The sequence below is a fragment of the Anser brachyrhynchus genome, assembly GCF_964034855.1.
Source record: "Anser brachyrhynchus genome assembly, chromosome: 20".
Classification (NCBI taxonomy): domain Eukaryota; kingdom Metazoa; phylum Chordata; class Aves; order Anseriformes; family Anatidae; genus Anser; species Anser brachyrhynchus.
In genome coordinates, this window is record NC_137713.1 from 1782871 (window position 1) to 1806791 (window position 23921).

At 51.5% G+C, this 23921-nt stretch overlaps 1 protein-coding gene across 15 annotated transcripts in view; it reads left to right on the plus strand.

Annotated features, from left to right (window-relative positions):
* Window positions 1-23921, plus strand: part of MSI2 (musashi RNA binding protein 2) — a 238688-nt gene that overhangs the window by 121740 nt on the left and 93027 nt on the right. For all 15 annotated transcript variants that reach the window (XR_013941079.1, XM_080562585.1, XM_080562592.1 and 12 more), the window contains one exon: window positions 19602-19650. Coding sequence is in view for 14 of the 15 variants with exons in the window: in XM_080562585.1 (XP_080418711.1) it covers window positions 19602-19650 (49 nt within the window). In the remaining variant the exon portion in view is untranslated. The remainder of the gene's footprint in view (window positions 1-19601; window positions 19651-23921) is intronic.

Consider the following 23921-nt stretch of genomic DNA (forward strand, 5'->3'; position numbering starts at 1 on the left):
CGGGCTGCAAAACGCGGGGCTCGCCCAGACCACGCGGATCTTTGTGGAAGGAAGGCAGATAACGCGTTACACACAACCTTCAGCCCGATGATAAATTGCCTCTTTATCTGGCGTTGTCCTGGGAGATCCAAGGCAGACAACTGAAAGAGATGTTTCACACTAGCTAACATTTTTTGGAATTAGACCAAAAATCGCACATTTCAGTCTTGAAATCTGTTTAAGTATGCATTGTCTTAGTGGCATCTCTTCTCGGTCTGTCTCTGGAGATAGACAAATCACAGCAGTCTGAAAGCCAACTTTCGGGGCCGCGTTAATGCGCGCGTTACCGCTCACTCTGCTCTTCCTGGTGGCCAGCAAAGAGCTGCTCGGGGACACGAGCTTTCCTCTAACTACTGTTTTGAAGCAGGGGACATTCTTTACTGTTGGTTGGTGGTTTTTTTTGGCTATGGCTTACTAATTGGCAGAAAAACTCCTGTGTTCTTGCTAATCCGTAGCCGTTTGCAGGTGGCGTGCTGCGCTCCCTGTGCCCTGCAGTGCTGCTGCCCGTGGCTCTCGTGCCAAGGGCAGAACAGAGGCTGCAGCGCCAGGCACAAACGTCAGGCTCCCAACCACGTGAAACTTGCAGGCAAAACAGGACTGGCGTGGTTTTGTAGGGTGGCAATAGGAAGAGATCTCTACGAATGCTGATTGTTGCGTTGTTTTTTAACGGCTGCTGCTTAAGCAATGAAGGCATTTGCCCCGGGAAGACGCTCCTGTGGCCAGGGGACAGCGAGTGGTCGGTGTTTTCTCTAACAGATGTTGGCGGGGCTCTTAGGTCGCGTTGCTTTCCGCGGGGCTGCAAGGGTCCTGTGTCGGGATCCCTGCTGGACCCTCCCAGGCTCAGCCCTGGGGGCGCTTGCAGGTGCTGTCCCCGATGGGGACAGGGCAGGGACAAAGCTGTCTGTAGGGTTTGTGAGATAAATGGGACGTAGGACACAGAATCCTCCAGCGTAAATCCTCGTAAAATGCAGTCACGTTCCCTCAGAGAGAGGGGACTCAGACCAGCATCTCCTCCTTGCCTGCTGCCTGTGAGCACCGTACCAGCTCCCAGCCATCTCTGAGCGCTCCAAAGCAAATGGGGGAGACTCGGGACAAATGGCCAGAAGCCCGTGGAGCTGCGTTACGCAGAGGGAAGTAACTACTGTTCCACAGCAGTGGTACTTCTTCTGCTGTGCGTGGTTAATTGAGCCCACCGTGAGTGTTCGGGAGCAAGTGTACCTATTTTTTTCCCTGAGACACCAAATACAGAGAATATCTTTGTGCATATGGGGAAGTATTTGTGGTCTTTTGCACTGAATAAGTTTTCCTGCTGGCACACGTGCTAGCTGCTGCTGCACTTCAGGTAAGAAGATAATGATCACATCATTAAGACACTACTAAAGCTGGCATTACTTGTTAGGTCAACATATCGATCTTGACATTGCGCTGCAAGATTTTTTTTAGGTAATGCCTGTCCATCCTGCCTCTTGCTCCAGGAGCCGGAAAGAAGAGGGAGAGGGGAAACGCAAAACTAAAACTCAACTGAAGCAACCTGACACGGGCCTTTTCCCCAAAATAAAAGCTACCTGCTCTTTGAAAGATCTGATCTGATTGGATTGCTGGCAGGTTTCCTTTAAGTCGATGGAAATCCCAATGGAGTTGCTGGGCTTGTGGGCGGATAATTTGGCCCTTCTAAGTAAAGACTCTCCTTCGGCTGTTTGCGTTGGGGTGTGCGGGGCCTTCCTGGGGACGGGATGGCCGTGGCCCCTCCAGCCAGCAGCAGGAGGCAGCCCGGGCCGTGCCGCCCGGCCCCGCAGCCCTGGCGGGGCTCAGAGCTGCAGACTTGGTCGGGTGGTGCTTGTGGGGTGGGTGCTGCTTTGCACCCGCCGTGGGTCGTGGCCGAAGGGCTGCGTAGAAGCACAGAGCCGTGGCAGGGTGCTCTCCCCCTTTCTTCCAAAGCCCTGCGAGCCCCGTGTGCGTTCCTGCCGTCACCACGTGCGGGGGCCCCGGGCATCTCTGGCGCCTGCGGGCTGCTGCGGTGCCACGAGCAAATGCTCCAGGTTCTGGGGAGCTGTCTGCAGCTGCACAGCTGTCCTTCAAAGCCTGGCATGCTCTGCAGTGTACCTGATATTCTGAGCATCTTGGAAACCTCGGACATACCCTTCTTGTCCTTACTGCAGAAAAAAAGCATCTCACTTTTTAATAAATTTCTACTTGTCTAGTTCCTTCTTTTGTATTGAAGCTGTCCAGGCCGGCTTTCCTGATTTCCCTTAGCTCTTTTTATCATATGTTACTTAAATAAAGGCATTTTTGAAGAATAGCAGTGATTTTAATAATATATATGAATTTTATATGTATATTTATAATGTTTTATATTACTAAACCTTTATTTGGTGTTCTAATCAAAGCTAACTGACTGCACTTTTAAAGTCAAGAGTGATTTTTAAGTCAGAAATTATAGTTCAAAAATGCACGATGTTTTTTGGTCTGACTTCCAGAGAAGCAGTGTTTACACCAGTGTTGAGCTAGCTTAATATCCCTCTCTAAATATATTTCATTAAGAAAGGTCCATATGGTGTGTCAGGGAGAAGGGGAATGCAGAGCAGAACCTGTGTCTGCCAAAGAAAACTGTTTTGATCTAATGTTCTGCATAGTACAACTTTTTGGGGAAAAAAATAAACATTGTCAGATGGGTGCTGCCAAATTTCACAATTTATCAAGAGTTTCAGGCTGTTCAGTGATATTTTTTTCTTCTGAATACTCCAGTTTCTGGAGTCTTGTGATTTACACAAGACTGTTCATTTTCATCTTTATAACATGTCGTAGAAAAAAAGCCTCAAAATATGGAACCGAGAAGCTCTAGTGTCAGTGAGCTAGGAAGACACTCGACTGCATTATATTTAAAGTCTCGCAGCGTTTTATGTGCATCTCCTGGCTCGGGGAACCTCAGAGCTGGTGTGAAGCAGGGACGGGGAAGTGGTGGTGGTGAGTGAGCAGGTGTCCTCCAGAGGAAACGCAGTCTTTTGTCACGGTTGCCTTTAGTCTAATCTGAGCTCATCTTTGTTTTTCACACATCCAGTAAAGTTTTCCAAGTTTGTCTAAGGTTGGTTCACACCAATAAACAAAACCTGCCACAGAGACGTACAGCACTTTATACCTTTTGGGCTTACTCCAGGAAATGTTTGGAAGATGCCACCTAATGAGAGTCTGGGGAGTTTGAGGAGCTGACTTGGAGTTTCTAACACTCGAGACAGATGTGGGTTTGATCCTCGTGGTCTCCCGGGGGGCCCAGCGAGCAGATCTGGAAAGCCCGCAACTGCTGTACCAAAGAGGAGGAGGTCAGTGGCAAACCGGTGGCGGCCGGGAGAGCTTCACTCTCTTTTCTCTTTCCTCTTGTTGAGGAAAGGTCTTGGCGAGCCAGCTGCCCCAGGATGAGACCACAGCTGCCTGTAATTCTCAGCTCTGCCCCTCTCAGGTTGCTTCGACGTTCGCAGTGATGGGATGCGGCACGATGCTGGGTCTGGGACCAGGCGTTAGCGGGCGCAGGTAACCCCGGCTCGGCCTGCAAGGCCCAGCGCACGCGCCGAGCTGCTCTGGGGCTGGAAGTCAGCCCTCCTTACTGCGGCCCTGGGAAGCAGCTTTGTCACAATAATTCGCTGCAGAGACAAGTCAATCCAGAGTAACCCAGAAGATAATGTCATAGGATTTGGTGGGGGGAGGCGGAAGGGCCGTGTCCCGACGGACAGCAGCTCCGGTTACCTCCACGCGGCTTTTTGCAGGGCCGCGTGTGGAGAAGCGTACGGTCTCGTCCAGGTTGTTGGCAGCAAGATACGGGTCTGTTTTTATGACATTGCAAAACGATACTTTATGGTAGCTAGGTGTTAGGAGTCAGCAACAAGTAAATAATGTAAAACGCTCGTTTGCATTAGTGACGTTCTCTTGGCACAAAAGTGCTGGCAAAGCTCTTGGGCCGCAGCGTGTGTATGTGAAGGAAAACCATCAGGATTCTTTGAATTTTGGTAGTATTTTGGCTGGTCATTACACAGTTCCTCCAGAGAGGCTTCCTGGGGTCTTCCCGAGCCCCTCTGAGGAAGGGAGTAGCGAAGCAGCTGGCTACGTCTGCCAGGCACAGGCAAAGCAAGTGGGCGCAAATTTCCTGTATTGAAATCCAATTTTGAAAGAATAAGATGTGGAAGATTGAAGTAGAAAATTGTGAGAATAAGGAGGAGTTAAAAGGGCCCGTGTCCTACAGCTGGAACAGCAAGGTTAAATCTGGCTACCTGTGGTCCACTGTGGATTTAGTTGTGAGATCAGCCCTGTAGCCTTACTTACGGGAGGGGTGTGAATCTCATTTCTCAAGACACTGAAATCTGGGTTAGCGGAAGCACAAGCAAAACACAGCAGAGAGCTCTCTTGCCTCAACCTCTTGGAGGTGAGGACAGATCCTTTCGCTTCTCCCTAAGAAGTTTTCCAGTGTGCAGCTGGCATTTGAAAACACCCTATTAATAAATTTGTGAACCTTTTCATCGTTTGTTTCCAGATTATTTTTCTTTCTTTTGTACTTTTTCTCTTTTTTCCCCTTGCTTATTTTAAGCATTGGTTACAAAATGAATGCTCTGCTTACTGCCGTCCTTTATCACGTAATGTTTTCAGCAGACACTCAAGAATTAAATATGTACAATTTCCATAATACTGATTATCCCTGTTTAAGTGCTATTTTAGAGGGTATTAATTTCTGTTGCAGTAGCAGCCGCAGCACTTAGCACCACCAGCCCGGTTTTCCCTCTGTGCCTGAGACTTGGTTTTGGTGTGAGCCACGATTTGGCCTGAATTGCACGTCGCCCTCGTTTTAGCCCCGCGCTCTGAAGGGAAACGCGTTTGTGCCGCAGCCAGCCAGCCAGCCAGGCTGAGGAGTTGGTGCTTTGTTTGAAGAAGGCTGCCTCTGTCACTTTTGATATCTTCTGTTTTTCGTATGCAGAAACACAAAGCACAATTAGAATACAGTTATATATCCTCATACTTATTAAAGCTTGGATTAACATGACATAAAGTTTTGTCTGGGGAGCCTTTTGCTATGGCTCAGGGAGCATTTTTGTGTGACAGTAATAGGCTACAGTTAATATACTTGAATGATACCAGAATCTGTGTAATAAGACAGAACAAAGGGGGTTTATTTGAAGCTGAATTACAAAGGTGGAATTATCATTGTGAACAATCCGCTGAGATGGGAGATTAGTTATTGTATCTTGTCTTATTTCAGCATAATAAAGTGTAGCCAGTGAAGCAAAGTTTAAAAATATATATACGCCTCTCAGAAGGACACCTTGTCAGTCAGCCGGGATTGATGCATGGACCTGTCACCTTTATTCTTAACACCAAAATCCTCTCTTTGCCCATTTTTTCGGTTTGCTTGATTTACAGAGCCTGTTTGCCATGATTCAAGAGTCTCTTGTAGCAGTTCTAGGAGAGATTCATCACTGGGCCATAATCCATTCAAATAGCTTTTGGGCAAGAAATGAGAAGTGTTTGAAGCCCAGGGGTTTACAACAAAATTTTAACAGGCAGCTGTTGAGCCCTGCAGAGGAAGAAAGGGGAGGGTTTTGTTGTTCTGCAGGGCTTCCAGGAGAAAAAGGGACGGAAAGGTGGGAGCTGCCCCTTGAGAGCTGCACGCTGCGCTGGGGGGAATCGCCTCCGGCCCCGGCCCCACTGCTGCGGCCACGGGCAGCCGCGTCGAAGCAGCCGGTGCCAGCGTTATCTCGTTACTGTACGGATTTTATTTCACATCCATGCTTTTAACCTCTTAAATGGTTTAATTGTTTTGCCAAGCCGGGGAGTTGACACAACCCGACCGGTGAGCTGCCTGCCTCAGCAGAGGGGCTGCGCTTTGCTCCCGCCGCGTGTTGGCCCCGGGGACGTGGGGTGCTCAGCAGGAGCGAGGGGAGCACGGCGGGAGTACGTGGGTGTGCACCCCTGTGCAGACACCCACACACAGGTATGGAGCAGATGGAAACAGCAGCTTCGGAAAACTCTGCAAATGTGCGTTGTTTTGGCCAGCAGTACAAAATAAGACATCCTTTAAAAAAAAAAGTGTGAAACATGAGTAATTCTGTAGGTTTGCATTCAGTCCGTGTGTAATACTGTTCCAGTGAACGGGATGCCCTGATCTGCAGGTGGAATAAGGGGGTTTGGCAGGGGGCTGGGTTGTTTTGCTGCATTTAGGGTTGGTGTGCTGGGCTGATGTGATCGGTCCCCTGCAGAGCACCTCGGCGTCCCCTGGGAAAACGCGCCAAGAAAGCGCACCTTATTATAACAATTACATCAGCTTCTGACGAGAGAGGACGGCATCCATAGCCAGATGCTGTTTTGTGTTTTAAAGGCTGAAATGTTCTTTCCCAGACAACCGGGCTCCCCTGCTCCGTGGTGCCCGGCCCCCTGCGTGCTCCTGCCCCGTCGGCAGCCCCGCTGGCCGCGCAGAGCCGCGTTCAGCCGCGTCGGTGCTGCGAGCGAGCCCCCTGCCCGTGCCTCAAATCCCCGTTATGTGGATAATGAGGGTGGAGGAGGAGCATCCTTTAATTTTCATTTGTAAACTGAAGAAAATGATTTCTTTTTCACACACATTGTTTTGATGATTTAAGTAGCTGCAGGAGGTTGAATGGCTTCAGCGTGGCTTTAAGCAAAAAAAATCTCACAAGAGAAATTTTTTTTTTTTATTTTTTGCGTTAGGGTCTGAAAGAGTAGTAACGCGGTTTCAGAAACCCGGGAATCACGATGATGCCTGTAATTCCCGTGCTGTCCAGGGGTAATTAAAAAATACAGCTGGACCTTGGTTTCAGATGGCTGGGTAAGGCTCTGTCAAAGCGATGAGCGCTTGCCGTGCTGACACGTGTGAAACTCAATTTACCCACCAATAGCCGTAGTTCGTGGGCATTAAATCTCTCTCCCAACGACGTGACACTCGGGCACAGCAGGATGCGATGGCATTAGAGGAGCTCCGAGGGGCACGCAGTTAGGTTTAGGTGTGAGAGGATCTGTGCTGTGCCTCAGCCAGGGCTGCTAATTGCTTGCTTTTTAATCTTGTATTCCGCCTTAACAGCCTGCTCTCCGGCAGATTGCCTTTCCCAGCACTGCCATTACCAAGGAGCCCGGCCGGAGTGGGAAGGGGTGGAGCAGGGGGGCTGAAATCAAGGTGGTGCTTTACAAATCCATCCCGGCAGCCCCAGCTAGCGTTCCAGCCTCAGCTCCGTGATTGAGCTCAAATTAAGCGGGGTCAGGCTGCAGCAAGCGTCCCGAGCTCTGGAGTGATCCAAATGGCAGTTCGAGCCCAGTGCTCCTCGTCCTGTAAAACCCGTGGGCAGAACGCAGGCGGGGAGTGCCGGGATTGATGGGCGACGGGTGGTGGTGATTGCCACCGGAGGTTGCTGGTGATGATGGTTTTCTGTGGCGAACAGATTTCAAAGATGCATTCCCACCAACGTTTTTTGCCTTCTGTCTTCTAATCAAGACTTCCGGCATATTTTAAAAGAGCTAAAGGACAAGTCTAACCTCCCCCAAACAACAGAAATCCGGGCTATTGCTTCACTGGTAACACTTCTCCCCTGTGCTGAGGGTGGGACGGTGCTGCAGCACGAGCGGCGCGGGGCTGCCAGTGGGGCTGCAGCTCCAGGGAAGTGCCTGCTCCCAGCTCTGCCGTCTAAGGGCCGTGGCAGAGCTCTGTCTTTTCAAGAGGCTTGTGAAAGCACATCCAGGAACTTCGGCCGCCCCGTTTTTGTCACTGATCGGTGACAACAGGACGATCACTTCTGCTGCCTGTGCGTCGGTACCGTGAGCTGCTGGAGCAGGCAGCGCGTCTCACTGCGTGCGCTGGGGATGGCGGGGCTCTGGTCCAAGGAGCAGCCTAAAAAAAAGCCATAAATCAGAAGTGAGATGAGTTTGGTGTGAGCACGGTTCTCCGAATTCCCACCTCGTTAGCAGCCAGGGCAGGAGTTGAGGACGTGGTCCTGTGCCGCAGCCCGCAGCGCCTGCTGCGGGGGCCTGGCTCCGGGCTGGTTTTCCATGGATTAAAAAAACACCACTAAATGTAAGCCCTGTTTGATTTGGGGTTGAGAGACAAGCGAGGAGAGAGCTCTGCTTAGAAGAAATAGCCCGGGAAAAGTATTCTTTAATATGCAAGTCAGTAAATGAAAAGAACAATAAAAGGAAAAAGGATCTAGCAGGAAATAAAATGAAACTTTTTTTCATTACAGTGAAGGAAAACTTAGATGAGTTTTTCTTTGCTAATAAACTACGCTGTTTCATTTTGCAGCTGAGCCTTTTTCTGAAGCTGACTGTGGCAATTGTTCATACTTGTTTTTTTTTTAAACTCCGGGCAATAAAAAAAGCCCTTCATGCATCAGGAAGCATAGTAACGCAATACTTGTCTTATCTGCGCACTTATTCAGCAGGTATTTACAGAAGGGCAGTAGGAAGCTCTTTAAACTCTATCCTGTTACTTTGCTCAGGATGTCGCTTCATCAGATCTGTTTAGCTGTGTCTGTCCGACACTGGGGCTGTGCTCCAGAGGCATCTTTGAAGACCCACACCTTGGTTTCCTGCGAGCAGGGTTTTTCTCTCTGCTCTGTAACAGGCAAAGCTCTGAGCAAGGCTTTACTGCGTGGCTCGGGGGCGCTGAACGAAAGCTGTAGCTTATTGCTGCTCATTTAGTGGGTAAGGAAACCTGTGCTTTAGTGGTTTTTGTTTGTACTCTCAAATATGGTGCAGGGGCACGTGGTTGCTTTATTCCTCTGCAGGTTTCGTGAGCTGGTGAGGAGGAGCTCAGGGTAACGCAGCGATGCAGGACGCGGCCCTGGTATTGCCACGCGAGTTGTGGGGTGCTGGTCCCTTGATTCCAGAAAGTGCTTAAAAGGAAAATGTGAAAATGAAATTGTTCTCTTCAAACAACACATCTTGGGCTTAACTGGACTTAACTGCACTTAAAATTGAGCCACACTTAACAGGAATTTTCATGTGTTAGGGATTGTTCCCAAAATAGTCAATGCCTGATTCGGAGTCCAGTGTATTCCACTTCATCTGGTGCTCAGGGAGATGAGTTCTGATGCTCTTTCTGGCATGTGGCTTTTAATGGTCTCTCTGCATCTAGTTATTTGGCGTGTTTGTTTGTAGTAAACAAAACAGCTGCTCGCGTTTTAGCGTTGCATCAGTAGGGAAAATGCTGGGTTTGGAAAGAAAAGACTGCACGCTGTACGTAGCGCACGTCATCCAAGGACCTGCAAGTGCTCCGCAAATATTTGAAGCTCCCTTTGCCACCGAGGGAGGCTGGCGCCTCGTTTGTTCTGGGCGTTGTGCTGCCCGCCTGGAGCCCGGGGAGGCCGGTGGCAGGGCTGGAGGAACATCCGAGGCCTGGAGCTGCCGGAGATTTGGATCTTTCCCGATTTGGAGCTTTGGAGCTTCCCAGATCTGTGCAGGGCAGGCAGCATGGCTCAAGTATTGTTTGGAAAAGAAAACAGATTGCAACTTTGCAGTGCTAATATGCAAACGAGCACTGTGAAGGGAGGAAGAATTATTTCTGCTGACGGCAGCTAATGTGCCGTGAAAGTAAAATCACAAACTGCCTCGCACCTGGCTTGCTGAAATGCTGAAGGAGCAATGTTCCACCCGGTGCTCTGCGGCCGCAGCGCTGCAGAGCCGTGTGAGCAGGAGAGGTCGGGCCCGTTCCTGCCCCTGGCTCCTGTCAGGGCGCTTGGGTGGCCGGGGGGACTCCCGAACGCTGGTGGGGACGTGGGGCTGGTGCGACTCCATCTGAGAGCCCCTGGCTCTCAGAGTAAAGGAGCTGGGATGAACTTCAGTGTTGCCAGCTCTTGTGGCTGTGCCTTCGCTCTCGTGCTGCTTGATAGATTTAAGCTTCAGTTCAGAGCGATGTGATACGGAGATCTCTGCATTCACTTTCTAAAGAGCAAAGTGCTCCTACGTTTCACCTGGAGAAGCTTAAAAATGTAAACCCTCATGTGTGAGTGCCAGAAACAGAAAGAATATTTAAAAATTATTGTGTGCATTGAAAAGTATTGCATGCATTTGTCTTGTGTTTTTGTCTGGTGATAACTCCTGTAGGCAGGAAGAGAGGGCAAAGGGCTGGGAGCAGAGCAGAACTCACAAGAAAAGGGGGAAAGCACTTGTGAGAAGTAACTCTGTAGAAAATAATGCATAATGCATGCGTATGCATGTGTCTGCATACAGGGAGGCAGGATGCCTTCGATAGATAGAAGAGGACGCATGTGAGAAGTGAGAAATCTGATTCTGGCAGGGAAACAGAGGTCGAGATTTCAAGGGTTGTGTTGGCTCTGGGACCACACACGGGTCACTTAAAATGGCTGTAGCCCGAGTTCCCTTTGAGTCCCACCCTCTTCCTCGTCTATGAGGTGGGTAAAACACAAGGATGTTTTGAGGCAGGGTGAGCTGGATGTCTGTCAGCGAGTTTGGAGGCTCTCCAGCAGACGTTTTTAATGAGATGTGTCCCGGCCTCTCTGGTGCAGGGCGGCGGCGGGAGGCCTGAGAGGGAGCGGGGTCAGGATACGCTCCTTGTCCTGCGTTGTAACGCGTACGGGAGTGTTTCTAGTTGTTGACGTGTGTTTTAAAGTTATCAGTTGCTCCCTGTCTCATACTGTAGCACGGACCAAGTTTGATCACAGAAGAAATTCCCGTGGCACTGATTTCTGACAGAAATATGGATTGGAGTCGCTGCTCTAATTCACAAGTACGTTTTGTTAACCGAGTGCTACAGCTTCGTGTAAACATGCGTATCGTGTGGCATCGGATCGGTCTGCTTCAAGAAACGGGTACGGACGTCTGCTTTTTGTCCTCTGTTTCATTGGCTTGTGCTGTTTTAAAGCAAGCAGCTTTAGGAAGGGGGGTGATGAGGCCTGCCGCTGCGCTTGTCCCTGCGTGTGGCGGGGACGCCTGAAACGCTGGAGAGGGAGGAGGCGAGCGGCTCCATGTCCTGCCGTGCCCACTGTAGTGCGGGGTCTGCCCTCGGCGGTGCTCATGGGGCTGACCCTCGCTGTGGGGCTGGCTCCGACTGCCGCTTGGGCTGCCCCTGCGGTGGATGCCGCCCGCGGGCAGAAGCCACCACGTGGCAATGGCTCCCCCTGGCCTGGCACCTGACGGCCCGTACCAGTGCTGAGCCACGGCCATACCGGTGCTGGCCACCTCAGGACCTGCCGGCTGTGGGTGACTTAATGCTGCAGCAGCGGCGTATTTGTCTCCCTGTCGAGCTGCAGAGGTAATGGTGTGTCCTGCCTCGCCGGTGTCTCCTGAGGGTAATTAACACAGAGATGCCGTGGTGCTCAGATGCTGCCTTCTGTGGCCGCGTTCGTGCCTGTGTTACGCTGGTGGACAAAAAAAGGGTCATCCTGGAAGCTTTTGCTTTATTTATAAGGCATTTGTCATCTGTGTTGCCATCTGGACGTGTTTCAAGTGCATCGTCCCCGAGTGGCACCGCTCCTGGCCCTGAGGCCGGCCCTGAGGTGACGGAAGCCACAGGCATTCAGGCACCACCCTCAGGACAAGGCACTGCTCTTTGTGGTGAAAATTTTAGTTCATTGGTACCAGTCTCCGTGGGTGCAGGGCTGTAAGTAGCACAGCACGCAGCCGGCTGGCCCTGCCCTGGCTCTGGGGGTTCGTGCTCATAGTGACAGCGTGCAGCCCCCTGTGCCTGCCGTGAGGGCCGCGTGCTCCCTTGGCACCCTTCTCCGTCGGGGTCTCGCGGCAGGGGCCTGCGGCTGGGTGCTGGCTACCCACAGCGCTGCTGCCCCGTGGGCAGGAGCAGCCGGGCGTCCTGTGGCCTCCCGAGTCACGGCCTCCGTGTCGGCTCGGCCGCCTCTGTTACTCCGCTTCAGAAATGCAGCGCTGGACCCTATTTCCCCGTCAAGCTAAGCAGACCCAGGGGACGGCTGCCCGCACGCTGGCGGGCATAAATTGTTCTGGGCAATTAGACCTGGCTGCAGGACTTGATTGTGGAGATCAGAGCAGGCCCAAGGCTTTGCTCCGACCGAGGCAGGCTATTCTGTCTCCATAAAAGCACAACAAACACGTTCGTGCCCTGAAGCCGATGAGGGGGCAACGCTGTGATGGCCCTGCTCTGCTCCCTGTGCTGCTCTTGTCTGCAGCTTGATTTCTATCGCGAAAGGCGTCCCTGAAGCACCGGTGTGACAGGCGCTGGGGACACCAGGGCCACCTCGGGCACTGCCAGTGCCTGGATGCCGTTAGGAGCTGTGAAGCTGTCTCCTAGAGAGGCTCCTTCTGCGTCCCCCTTCTTTGCAGTGACCTGTGCACCTCCCTGGTGGTGCTCCCAGCTGCCTGGGTATTTCAGACCTTTGGAGAATTGTCCCAGGAGTTTATACAGTGCCTTCCCTTCTGCTGGATGGAGGGGGTCATCAACTCAAGCTGACGTTACGCTGGCTTACTGGCACTGGCCCTGTTTGCTTTCTTCCTTCCTGTTTTCACTGACTTTTCCACAGCTGGTCGTGTAGTGCCCAGCAGTCCCTGTTGCCAGAGAGCTGCCTTGATGTTTCCAAGTGCTTTTTGCAAGAACCTTGACTTCCCACTCGGTGGTGTTAGGTAATGTGTGGCAGGCCAAAGGGAAACTCCCAAGAGTCCTCACTGAGTTTATAACCTGGTCGGAGAGTGACAAACTACCTCGCTTTCATCAATACTTCATATTATTAAGGAATTAGCATTAAGGAATTCATGAGAAATTGTGTATGGAGTCATGTTTAATTTGTCCTGCTGTGGAAAGCTTTTTTTTTTCTTTTCTGGAGAGCATTAGTCATTCCAGCATCGCCCTTGGTAGAGTAAGTGTTGAGTAACGTCTTGGCTTTTCACGGGAGCGTTTTCAAGTCCGGGAGTAGCCACTGTGATTTTTGGCAAGCAATTGGGATGCTCTTTGCCATGTCACGGCTGGTGAGCAAGCCCCGAGATTAACGTGATTGAACGACTGTTTTAATTTCAGCCCTGATGGAGCAAAATTAGTTACAATGATATGTGTGTGTTGAATAAAATTGTAGTTTTATTAGCTATAATTGCTGAAGAAGACTTTTTAAAGACTTGACTGCTGGGGGGAAAGATTGCTAGCACTGGAATTTGTTCTTGCACAGTATGGCATTGATTATTATCGCGGCGCATAATGTGCTAGCCCTTGGTTGGTAAGTCGTCACAGTGCAACGCTGGGACGCGCCCAGCGAGGGACCCCACCGTGCGTCCCCAGCCCCTGGGGAGCGCTGCACGACTCGTGACGGATCCGCAGAGGTTGCCGGCCTGGTGCCATGCACCCGTGGCTGCAAGTGGAGCTGTCACGGTTGGTGCTTTCGGCCCTGGCAGTCCCCAGCCGAGGTGGTGGCCATCGGGGCCGAGCTGTCGGGTGCAGCGGGATGGGGACCCGCCACCTCCCGGTGGTCGCCTCCCCTCGGCTGGGCTCTGGATCCTGAACGGGCACCGCTGAGCCCGAGGAGAGCTCAGGAGGGAAGGGGCTGAGCTGCGGGGAGGGAGGGTGCTCGTGATGGAGAGAGAGGAAAAGGTTGAAGTATTTGTTTCTTTGTTTAATTCCATTGTAATCAAACCCAGAGGCCTGGTGTGGGGGAACAATTTTTTCTAACTGTCTGGCATGCGATATGCATTTGTCTTAATTTATGTGGGGGGAGGTTGTAAATCTGCAGAAGCGCAGTGCTGGCGCTTAGATTTCACATGCGTATTTAAAATAATAGCACCTGACAGTTTACTAGGAGCTAAGAGGTTTTTCTGCTTCAGAAAGCAAAATATTGCAAGAGTTGTGCAGTTTGTATAAATAATTTGAGGAATTAGGCCAGAATATCCAGCACACTTCTCTGGAAGAGCAGAAGACGTGATAGACCTGTAAAGTTTGCAGACCTGGGGCAGAGGGGTAGAAACGCAGCACAGACATGTAGCTGAATGTAATTTCTTTTCTCGGAGGACCTTATCTGGATTGCCACAGTGTTGGGTTGCGGTGCGTTATTTTGCCTCCCTGGCCTCATTCTGCTTTACCTCGAAGGGATGGAAAAGGTGGCTTGAGAGTGCTGGAAGTGAGCAGCCCCTGCCAAATCCGTCACAGCTCTGCCGTGGGGTGCTGGGGGGCAGGCAGGAGGGACCCCACCTGCTCTGGATGTGTCGGGAACTCGGGTTTTGGATCAGGACAGCCTTTGCTGGGCTGGCGGAGGAATAAAGGCCGCTGCGTGGTCATGAGTTATAGCTGTGAAAGTCGGTGGTTTCCCCATGGAGGTTTTACTTGAATGAGCAAACTTGATTCAAAGGGAAAAAAAAAGAACTTGGAATATGAAATAGGGGCTGCTGTTCCTCCCCTGCAGCATGCAGACACCCTGTAAATAACCGCCAGCTTTACAAGCCGCCTTTACAGGAGCTGCCCCTGGGCCGGCCGCCCCGTGCGGGTGCAGAGCAGCGGCAGCGCCTCGGAGCTGTGCCCTGCCCGGCCGTGCGGGCGGCTCCGCAGGGGCGCACGCTGATGGTGCTTCCTCTCCTCCCCAAACTGCTCCCTTTCCGGGGGGTTGCCCTCTATCTTGGGTCCCGTTCCCGATCCCAGAGCTTTCCCAGTGGCACTTCGTGGTGGTCCCACGGCGAAGAGGCACTGCGGGGTCTCCACTGGCTCCTGGGGAACCGGTTACATTTTTGGTCTGCTTTCAAATGCCTTGGCTCAGCATACAAATCCGGGTTGTAGAACAAGACCAGAAAGGAAGTTTTCCAGAAAATGTCCAGCTTCAGTCATTCCTGCTTTCCAGCTAGGTTTTCACTGATTTCGGTGGCAGCAGCTGCGGTGGCTGATTCAAATTACCGTCCTCCGGAGAGGTGCCGAATTGCTGCTTATCTTTGTAGAAGATTCAGCCTGTTCATTAAGGTGTGAGCGGCGATGGGCTGGCACCAGGTTTGATCATCTCTGACCGCTCAGGACTGCCCTGCAGAAAACGAGAGGAGTTGAAAATCCCTCAGAGGAAAGTGGGAGGAATGAATAGAGAATATTGTGTATTCCAGTTCTGGCTGGATCAGTTGCATTAAATTCAGAGCCTTTCTGAGCACAATTAATAGTCATTTTATTTAGGTCATCCTGGTTTTGTTGCTTTAAATATATGTCGCCATTAAGGTGGAAGAAAATCAAATACATTTATCTCTGTGAATCCTTTTGTGAACTGGTTGGGCATATTTTAAATAACCCAGGGAACTGTTAGGATTATTAAAGCCTTTGGCTCCTCCAATATTTTTTTTTCTTTCCTCCTCTTATTCCCTATTCCTCCTTCCAGGCAGTGATTAAAGAAGTGGTATAGCCCTTCCTTTCCTTAGAGCCCCAAGTGGATCAGAAAAAAAAGGTTAAATAAACTAAAACCCATTACTTAGGCTTCATGTAAGAAACTGGGTCTAAATTGGATGTGTGTGGGGCGTGCTGGGACAGGGGAGAAGTCTTCCGGACTTAGGAAGTGTCCGTTTGCTCCTGGCATTATCCGGCAAGTCCGTCTGCCTTTTCTTTGCCCTAAGTGCGAAGACTCTTGTGTTTATTTTGTAGCGCTCCCATGTGATGCTCATTATTACTTAGGATTAATCAGCTCCTTTCAGCCTCCATATTGAGCCAGAGCGCATCAGAAGACGGGCACCCGTTTTGGGGTTGCCCGGTGTTCCTGGCCGCTGGCTCCGTGCCGCGGGACATCCTCGTGGTCCTGCGCAGGCTGCCTGGGAGCTGGCTCCAGGGGGCCGCCTGCACAGGCAGCCCCTCACGGGCTCCGACTGCGGGCTGGGGGTGAGGCCACGGGGCTGAAGACGCGCCTGGGGGTGGGGATGGGGAGGGCAGCGCTGCAACCGGCTGTCCTCTGCACCTGGGGGGGAGCCGGGGCTGCTGCTCAGGCGCGTGGGGCCGAAGTTCCCCTGGCTTCCAGTAGCACTGGGTGCTGGCCCAGGTGGCCTTGAAGCGCTGCCGGGGCCTTGTGAAACCCTGCATGTTGCTGCAGGTGGATGATCCTGCTTCGGGGTGAAGCTCTCCGCTCCAGCTCCCCTGCCCGTGGTACGGAGGCTGTGTCCCCCCTGGCCCTTGGGGTCTGCCGGTCGGTCCCGTGGGTCTGTGGTAGGCAGGTGGTTGGTCCTGGGTGCATCCCAGCCAGGCCTCGGAGGGGGGATTGTCTCCAGTCCTGTTTCTGCCCCTGCAGAAAAAATCCTTCTTTTCTGTAAGCAAGGCGTGAGCTGCGTGTTTTGAGTTGAGGTCTGGAAAACGCGCTGTTCGAGCAGCTGTGACATACTGGGCAAGCAAAGGAACCTCGTCGTGGCAGAGGGGGTTAACTTCTGGGCAGCCACAGCTCCTGAGCCTGCTCAGGTTTCATTGAGTTGCATCTATGTTGTTTTTCTTCCCTTGAAATAGGGATCAATTTGCTTACTACAGGGTTTACTGCCGGTTACCTTGACTGTGTCCCTTATTTCTCCTTGATGAAAACTTGAACAAGCCGCTTGTGTTTGATTCACAGAGAACCGTGAGAAACGGGCTGTGTGTGTGAGGCAGTGTGGTTTTCTCATTCTATTCAGCCCTTTGTATATTCAAATTCTTCTAGTTTCAGTTCTTGCTGTTCTGCCAGATTTCCATACCATTGATGGGTTTTCTGCATTAATAAGTTTCTTTCTCCCCCTCCCTCCCATACCCTCACCACCTTTTTGCAACTGGTGAAAAGTTTTTCTAAGCGCGCTGCCCTCTCCGTATTGATTTTCTTCTCCTGCTTGTCTAACCAGCTCTTAGATGTTTTATTTTGCAAAGCGTTAATAGAATTTTTCTTTTGCCATTGCACTCTATCTATTCAGGAGGTTTCAAGAAGTCTCATTGTGTCACTGGACTATAGAGGAAAGAGGCTATTCTTCTGTTACAATGGCTGCCCTAAAAAATAACGCAGGGTGGGGTAAACTCAAAAAGGGCAGAGACGGAGATAAAATGTTCTGACCTTAGGAGACAGAAAAGATAACCAATTAGACATTGTTGAAAGGGCACCAGCTGGCCTGACGAACACCCCCCTGATTATTTTTTCTTGAAGGCGTGCTTGGTCCAGATCTGAAGCTCAGCTGCAGGGAGCCAGCTCCCCCCTTCCAGGTTCTGGGTTTGAGCCTGCGGGTCTGATCCTTCCCCACGCAGCCGCGCGCCCGGCTCCGGCCCCAGCAGCGGGTGCAGGGGGAGCCGCGCTCCTCGGGGTCCCGGCCGGCACAGCGGAAGTCTCCTGGCTTAGCCCACGCCACCTTGGCTCCTTACTGCTAATAAGGGTTTATTTGCATAAAAAAGATCTCTGCCAAGACCATCGTGCCGGTGGAGCGGGGCCTCGGTACACATGGCACAAACTCTGTTCTGCTGCAGGGGGAGACGCCCGGCACGCCGCGGGTGGGACCTGCGAAGGCCTCGGAGGGCTCCTCGGGGCTCCGGGGTGGGACTCGAAGCAAAGACTTGGTGGTGGGAGAGGTGGTGGAGCTCGCGGAACGGAGTGGTTTGCGTGGGGTAAAAGGGTGGCCGGCGGGCTCGTCTGGCCTGAGGCTGAGGAAGCCACAGAGCTGTAGGAAGCAGCGTGAGGTGCAGGGTGTAATTCTGCTTCCCAGCGAGGCCAGGGCCTGTGGGAATGAAAAATAAAGATTGCTGCACCAGCGTAACCTCAGAGCAGAGATAAGTGGTTTTGGTAGGGTGAAGGGGAGCCCTGTCCTTATCTGCCTTCCGATATTACTCAGACCTGTGAGTTTTCTTCTTCGAAGTGAAGAAAGACAGCAGGACAAATGGCTTTGTGCTTAATGCGGTTTGGAGTTTTCAGTGCCTCAGCATCTTTAGGTCTCGTGCACGATGGGTGTTCAGGAGGCATGCCGTTCCCCGCCATCTCAGGGTGTTGCTATCACATTCTGCAAACTCCTCTGAAAAAGTTAAGAACAAGTTAACCACCGACAGGTTTTAATAACGTCCAGGTATAGCGCAAGGTTTTGCTGCACTGCATTTTTATTATATCGTGGAATGTGTTTTAATACAGTAGTTAAGAGAGGCTCAAGCTGTGTTTTTACCACCTTCCCCAGGCATGTCTCTGCTCAGCCAAGGCTGAGCCCGTAATTTAGCACAGAAGCAGGCTGAACGCCTGCTCCCCTGCATAGGAGCACTCCAGTCAGCCTGGACTCCCCGAGCCAGGAATTTTCACCAGGTGGGAGCTTTCAAATCCTGCTCTAATTCCAAGATCGTGTTAAGGCAGCAGAATCTGGCACGGGCACCAAAAGCGATCCCACCTTGGCATGGAGTGCTGCTCCTCTGCCGCCTGCAGCAGCCCGTCAGTGCAGGGACACTGATGGGACTTGCAGCTAACCTGGAGGAGAAGCTGCGGCTCCGCGTAGCCGGGGCTGCCCCCCCGGCGTGGTGTGCTACACGAACACATTGGCAGGAAGGAAGAGGTCAGCACAGAAGGGAGCACAAGCTGCTGGGATGAAAGGTAGACCCGTTGGTGGCACTGTGCAAGGTGAAGAGAGAGTGTAACTGCATTGTAAGTCACTTTTCCTGAGATAAATGATTTATAGAAAGCCAGAATATAAAAGTGTGAAAATCTCATAGAAATTACTGAGGGGGAAAGAAGAAAAAAGCACAAAACTTTAAAAGATGACCTTCCCCCAATGTCTTCCTCAAACAGTGATGCAGGTTCTTGTCAACCCCTGGTTTAAAACAAGGAATAGGAAGGCTGTAAGTTTTTTCAGAAGTTTTTTCAGAAAGGCTGCACGGGACCTTTCCTGCAGCGTGCAGGACTGACCTGCACCAGCCCCTGAAGACTCTGAGCAACAGTTTAAAATGTGATAGTGCTGGAAAATAAATCCCAGCACAACAGTCTTCTAAAATAAGTGTAAAATTTTAGGTGTGGCTGCACGGATTAAATGGAGGTGGAATAAATCATGCAAATAGTAATGAAAGTTGAAAGCAATTTGGTTGCACTTCAGTACGTTTCATCAGTCATCTCTCTTCTGAAGTGGAAATGCCAAGCCTGATGCGAATTAAACTTTGTCCCTCCTCCCTCTCCCCTCTTTCCTCTAGCTTTTCAAAAGGCCTTTTGAAAACCTCTGAATACCTTTTTTTGGCTGACCAGATTTTACCCTGCTCATGCTCCTTGAAACCTCCTAATTCTCAGCCAAGACAGCGACTCTAATTTGGAGAAGTCGTGGGTGTGATTTGCATCCTCAATTCCTCTCTTGGTCCTTCTTCATCTCTCTAAGAAAGGGAAAAAGGCTGAGGAGAGGCATGGCTAGGGACCGATGAGAGGTGGAAGAGCTGCTTAGAAGTTTGGCTTTCCAGGGCAACAGAACTTTTAATGTTCACTTTTCTGTGTTAGGATCAAATGTCAGCTAGCATGTGTTGAAAGCAGCGGATTTCCAAAAGGCAGAGCTGACCCTGAGCACGAGGAAGGAGATCTGATGCATTGTTTCTGTCTACCTGAATTGAGGCTGCTCCTGTCTTTGCCTCCCCTTCCCAGTTTGTTTGTGCTTTGTGAACTGTGCAGCCGGTGTGTTAAAGCACGCCTCTCCCCTCTTGTGTCTTGCAGGTAGAGGACGCCATGCTTATGTTTGACAAGACGACCAACAGGCATAGAGGTAAGAGGGAACGGGAGCTCAGACGTCCCATTTTGTGACAGCTTCTGCGTGGTGAGCACAGCCAAAAATCAGTGTCAGCACGATGACCCATGTGGCTAAATTCAGCGGTGCTAAATCAGCAGAGCTCTTTGCGTGCGAGATGGCTCCCTCTGTCCTGCAGGTGTACAGAGGAAGGGTTGCTCGGCGCGTAAGGCCAAATCTCGTGTGGGTTTTCTTTTTGGAGGTGACTTTCCTGGTCAGTCTAACGAATTCTCTTTGGGAGGATCATCGTCAGGCTCTGCAGTGTCCCTGCTGACGGTAAAGCTCAAGGAGCCCTGTGGTGAGGCTGCAGGGAAGGGGCATGAGTTGGAACAGGGGAAAAAATCCCTCTGGGTATCTGCTGTTGGTCCTATGGGACGTGCATCCAAATGGGGTGCACTGGATCTGGGTCCACCCACATCCGCAGGATCCACAGGGGTTGTAGCAAGGTGGCTGGCATTAGAGCAAGCTGGGCGTAAGGCCAGTCGGGTTGAGACACCAGGGTATTAAGGTGTTAAAGCCCTCTGTCAGGGCTTCCGGCGTGCTGGAGGTTTGAAGCTCAGGGCTGCTCATCCTCCGGTGTTAACTCAGAGCAGGATCTCCAGGAGAAGAATTTCCCTCCACATATTTCACAAGACAGACAAGGTTTCATCATTGCTTGTACGGTTCTGTGAAAATGAGCCGAGGGTTATTTGCAGTGTTACGGCCGTGCCTTTCAGGGGAAATAAATGATGCTGCTCTGTCTCGGGGTGAGCAGGTGATGGCTCACGCCATGGCTGCGGGGCACGGAGCTCCCAGGCAGAGCAGTCCGGCAGCGGCACCGCCGAGCTGCGGGGGGTACCTGGCACAAGGAGCGGTGCTGCGGACGGGCTCTGCGACCCTGCTCTCTGAACGAGGTTGGTTTTACGCTGCCGCCCTCCCCACCTTACCAAAGCGTGTGTTGTGAGGCCGCGCAGCGAGGCAGCGTGGCTCCTGCCCCCATGCGACCGCAGGGACGCGTAGCCCAGGGGTTGGGCTCTGCCCCTCGCGCTTCAGCCTCTTACACGTTCTCGTGCGGACTCATTGAGGGGGCTCGTCTGAGTGATAACTTACTGTCTTTACCACGTTTGTTTTAGCTTCTTGGGATCACGCAATCATGCATGTGGCCCCTTTATTTAGGGAGCCTGCCAAAAGGTGTGAAGTAGCCTGCATCAGGTCAGGCAGTGCTGGGAGCCCGGGGAGCGGAGAGGGGAGCAGCCCAGAGTGCTCAGCCGCTGCCCTCATGCCTCGTCTTCATCTCGGCAGCAGCATCGGGAGACCCAGGCCCCCGGCGCTGCCTCGTTTGTTCACCGGTCTGGTATTCGCCCTAACAAGCAACCTAGCGCGAGCGGTGGGAGAGTCAGGCAAACCTCCAAGATAACATTTCCTCCCTCCAGCAATTCCCTCCCAGGCACTGATCCCTCTCTCAAGTCCAGGATCACAGTACCCAGGAAAATTCAGCAGCACTGAGCAAAAGGCTTGCTTGGAAAGCTGATCTCTGAGAGCCAGGGGAGGCCTTTGAACAGCCAGTACCCATCATTTGGTAATGGGAGCCAAAACCGTTGCACAGTTTGGGAAGTTCAACCCCTGACAGCTTCCTTTTATATCCGGGGAGTTTCCCATCCTCTTTGCGACCACCCTTAAACAAGCCATAAAGACCATTCACTGGGGACAGTGCTGCGGAGCTGCCGCTGTTACCGCGGAGCCATCCCCACCGGAGGGGAGGCTGCAGGCACGGGTGGCTCTGCACGGCACTGGCATGCCCTGCGTCCCTGTGGGGACAGGGTGAGAAAGTCCCTCTCTGCTGCGGTGTCCCGAGTCCCGGGGCAGAGTCGTGGCTGTGCCAGCAGCGAGCCCTGCTGCTGCCGCTCAGCTCTCTGTGGCCTCCTGAAAAGCTTCTGCCCAATGTAATAGGGCTGTGCTGCCAGGGCGGGCAGGAGGCCACGCAGGGACACCAAAAATAAGAGAGACCAGCAGGGGAGGGTCAGATCCGTCTGCGGGGCTCTTTTCCAGGGAGCAGGCTTACGCTTCTGCTGGGCGACCGGTGGCGACTGCTGCTAATTGCTGGCATTAGCCAAAATTCCTGCCGGCACCAAGCCCGGCACGGTGCCGAGTGGCACCGCTGCAGCTGAAGCAGCTGCCCCACAGGCACCAGAGACCGGGCTCTGGGTCTTCACCTCTGCCAGTGAACGGTGGAAGGAAGAAGCAAGAGTAACAAAGCGAAAGGTAGAGAGTCGTCTTTATGCTCGTGTTTGAATTTCGCCAGTCTTCTCAGACGTTTTTTCCTTCTCCGTGCAGGTAGCTGCCACTAATCAGGCTAATGAACTGGCTAGCAGGCTGTCATCATGAAGCGAGTTCTGCTGCATCGATCGTTTATAAAATCACCCCAGATTTTACAAATTGTGACATTCTGATTGTGTTGAAAACATGTTTAAAATGCAGTAGCATGCAAGCAGCGGTGTTAATGGCAATTCTTAAAGCCACTTGCGGGTTGCAATCTGTATCTTCAAATTAGCCGAGGGAAGGAGAAATGGCAGATAAAATATCCACTGTGGTTTACTGTAGTTAGTGTATGCCTGGAATAATCAACGTAGGCAAGGGAAAGGAAAAGTATTAAAATTCGCTCCCTACTGCTAGAAAGGAGGTAAATTTCCTTGCAAGCAAATTGAGAATGTTTGTTGACGTACTGCTGGCACGTGTGTGCTACTCGTGTGTGTATCCTGATAGCGTGTAACTTGTCTGCAAGCCTGGCACGGGATCCACATCAGTACTCGGTAGAATTAATGTGCAGACTTAACCAGACATAGCCAGAAGCCTTTTCAAAACTGCTCATCATTGAACATTTTTATTAATGCCTCGGGACGGCTTGAAAGCCTCACCCCAAATAAAACATTGGCCTTGCCAGTGGAACACAACTCTTAGAACATTTTAAATGTCATCAAGGTAACCATTTTGTTTCCTCTGTTGATGTATTTTTCTTTTCCAGTGTCCAACCATTCCTGGAAGTTCTCTAAAGAAAATAAGAGCATTACTGCATTCTGTGCTCATCTGTCTAGCCATATTAATGGGAGGCTCCAAATTCTGTGCGCATTTAATGGGAGAGGTGGTTACTTCTTGGAGTATTGTAGGTAAAACAATCTCTGGCTTCACTGGGAGACAGTGTCATCTTGCGAGGCTTCTCTTCCTAGCTTGGTCATTTAATTTTGATAGTGGGGATGCAAAGAACTAGCACTTAGTGGCTCTGAGTCGGCTTTGTTAAGGTGACATTTCTTTTTAGAAAGGGTAATTTTGTATTTCTGCACCTTGTGCTGTACTTGTGCATTTCTGTACAGGGATTATAAAACACAAAAGTTCCGTAAACACCCTGGAAAATCACTTTCATCACTTTCTTCACTGCCTAAAATTTCATAGAGCTGAAAATTACTGGGTCAATCTTGAAAGGATTTAGTAATTGGAAAGAAGGAAAAAAAAAAAAAGAGGGTGGTGTTATTTTGTTACCCTTGCAAAGTGCAGATAAAATCTGGAGTTCAACATTAGTTATTGATCTTTGGGGTTAGAGGGAGCCTTGCAAGATGATGATGTCCTTCTAACTTCATTATGTAGCAGAGCTCCAGCAAGCGTAGCGACCTGCTGCGAGCAGGCAGAGGGGGCCGGAGGGGCAGGAGGGGCCGGAGGGGCAGGAGGGCTGGCCTCCTCGCCCTTGTGCGTTTCCCCGCGCCGGGTGACCCGCAGATCCCAGCAGTGGGAGCCTCGTTTGTTGTAGCCATCAAAGCTGAGCAGAAATGCTGCAGCCAGCGGGGCTGCTCGGAGGAGGGAGGGAGGACGTGTCAGATGAAAGGTGTCTGAACCGAGGGGTGCAGGAGCGGGCTCGGCGCTCCCCTGGCTGTTCCAATTTAGCGGAAAGGAAAGTGCAGTGGAGTGGAGTGGCTCCTGATTGATAAATTCGCTTGGCAACTCCCCCTTCTCCCCTTTCTTCCTGTGGCTGTTAAGCACGTAGGTAGAGAAGAGTCAAGAGGAGGTGAGATAGCGGTTAGTTAATGCGATGGGATGCTCTTGATCCTTAAATGCTCTCCACGGGCATGTGCCTGCTTTGGGCTGTGCTTGCCTTGCCCATCTGCTGCCTCGGAAGCCATCGGCAGCGTCTGCCACGTCAGTCCCACGTCTTGAGTGTGCAGGAAGAAAAATAAAGATTTTGACTGATTGAATCCCCCAAGTTGTAATTGCTGGTATTAAAT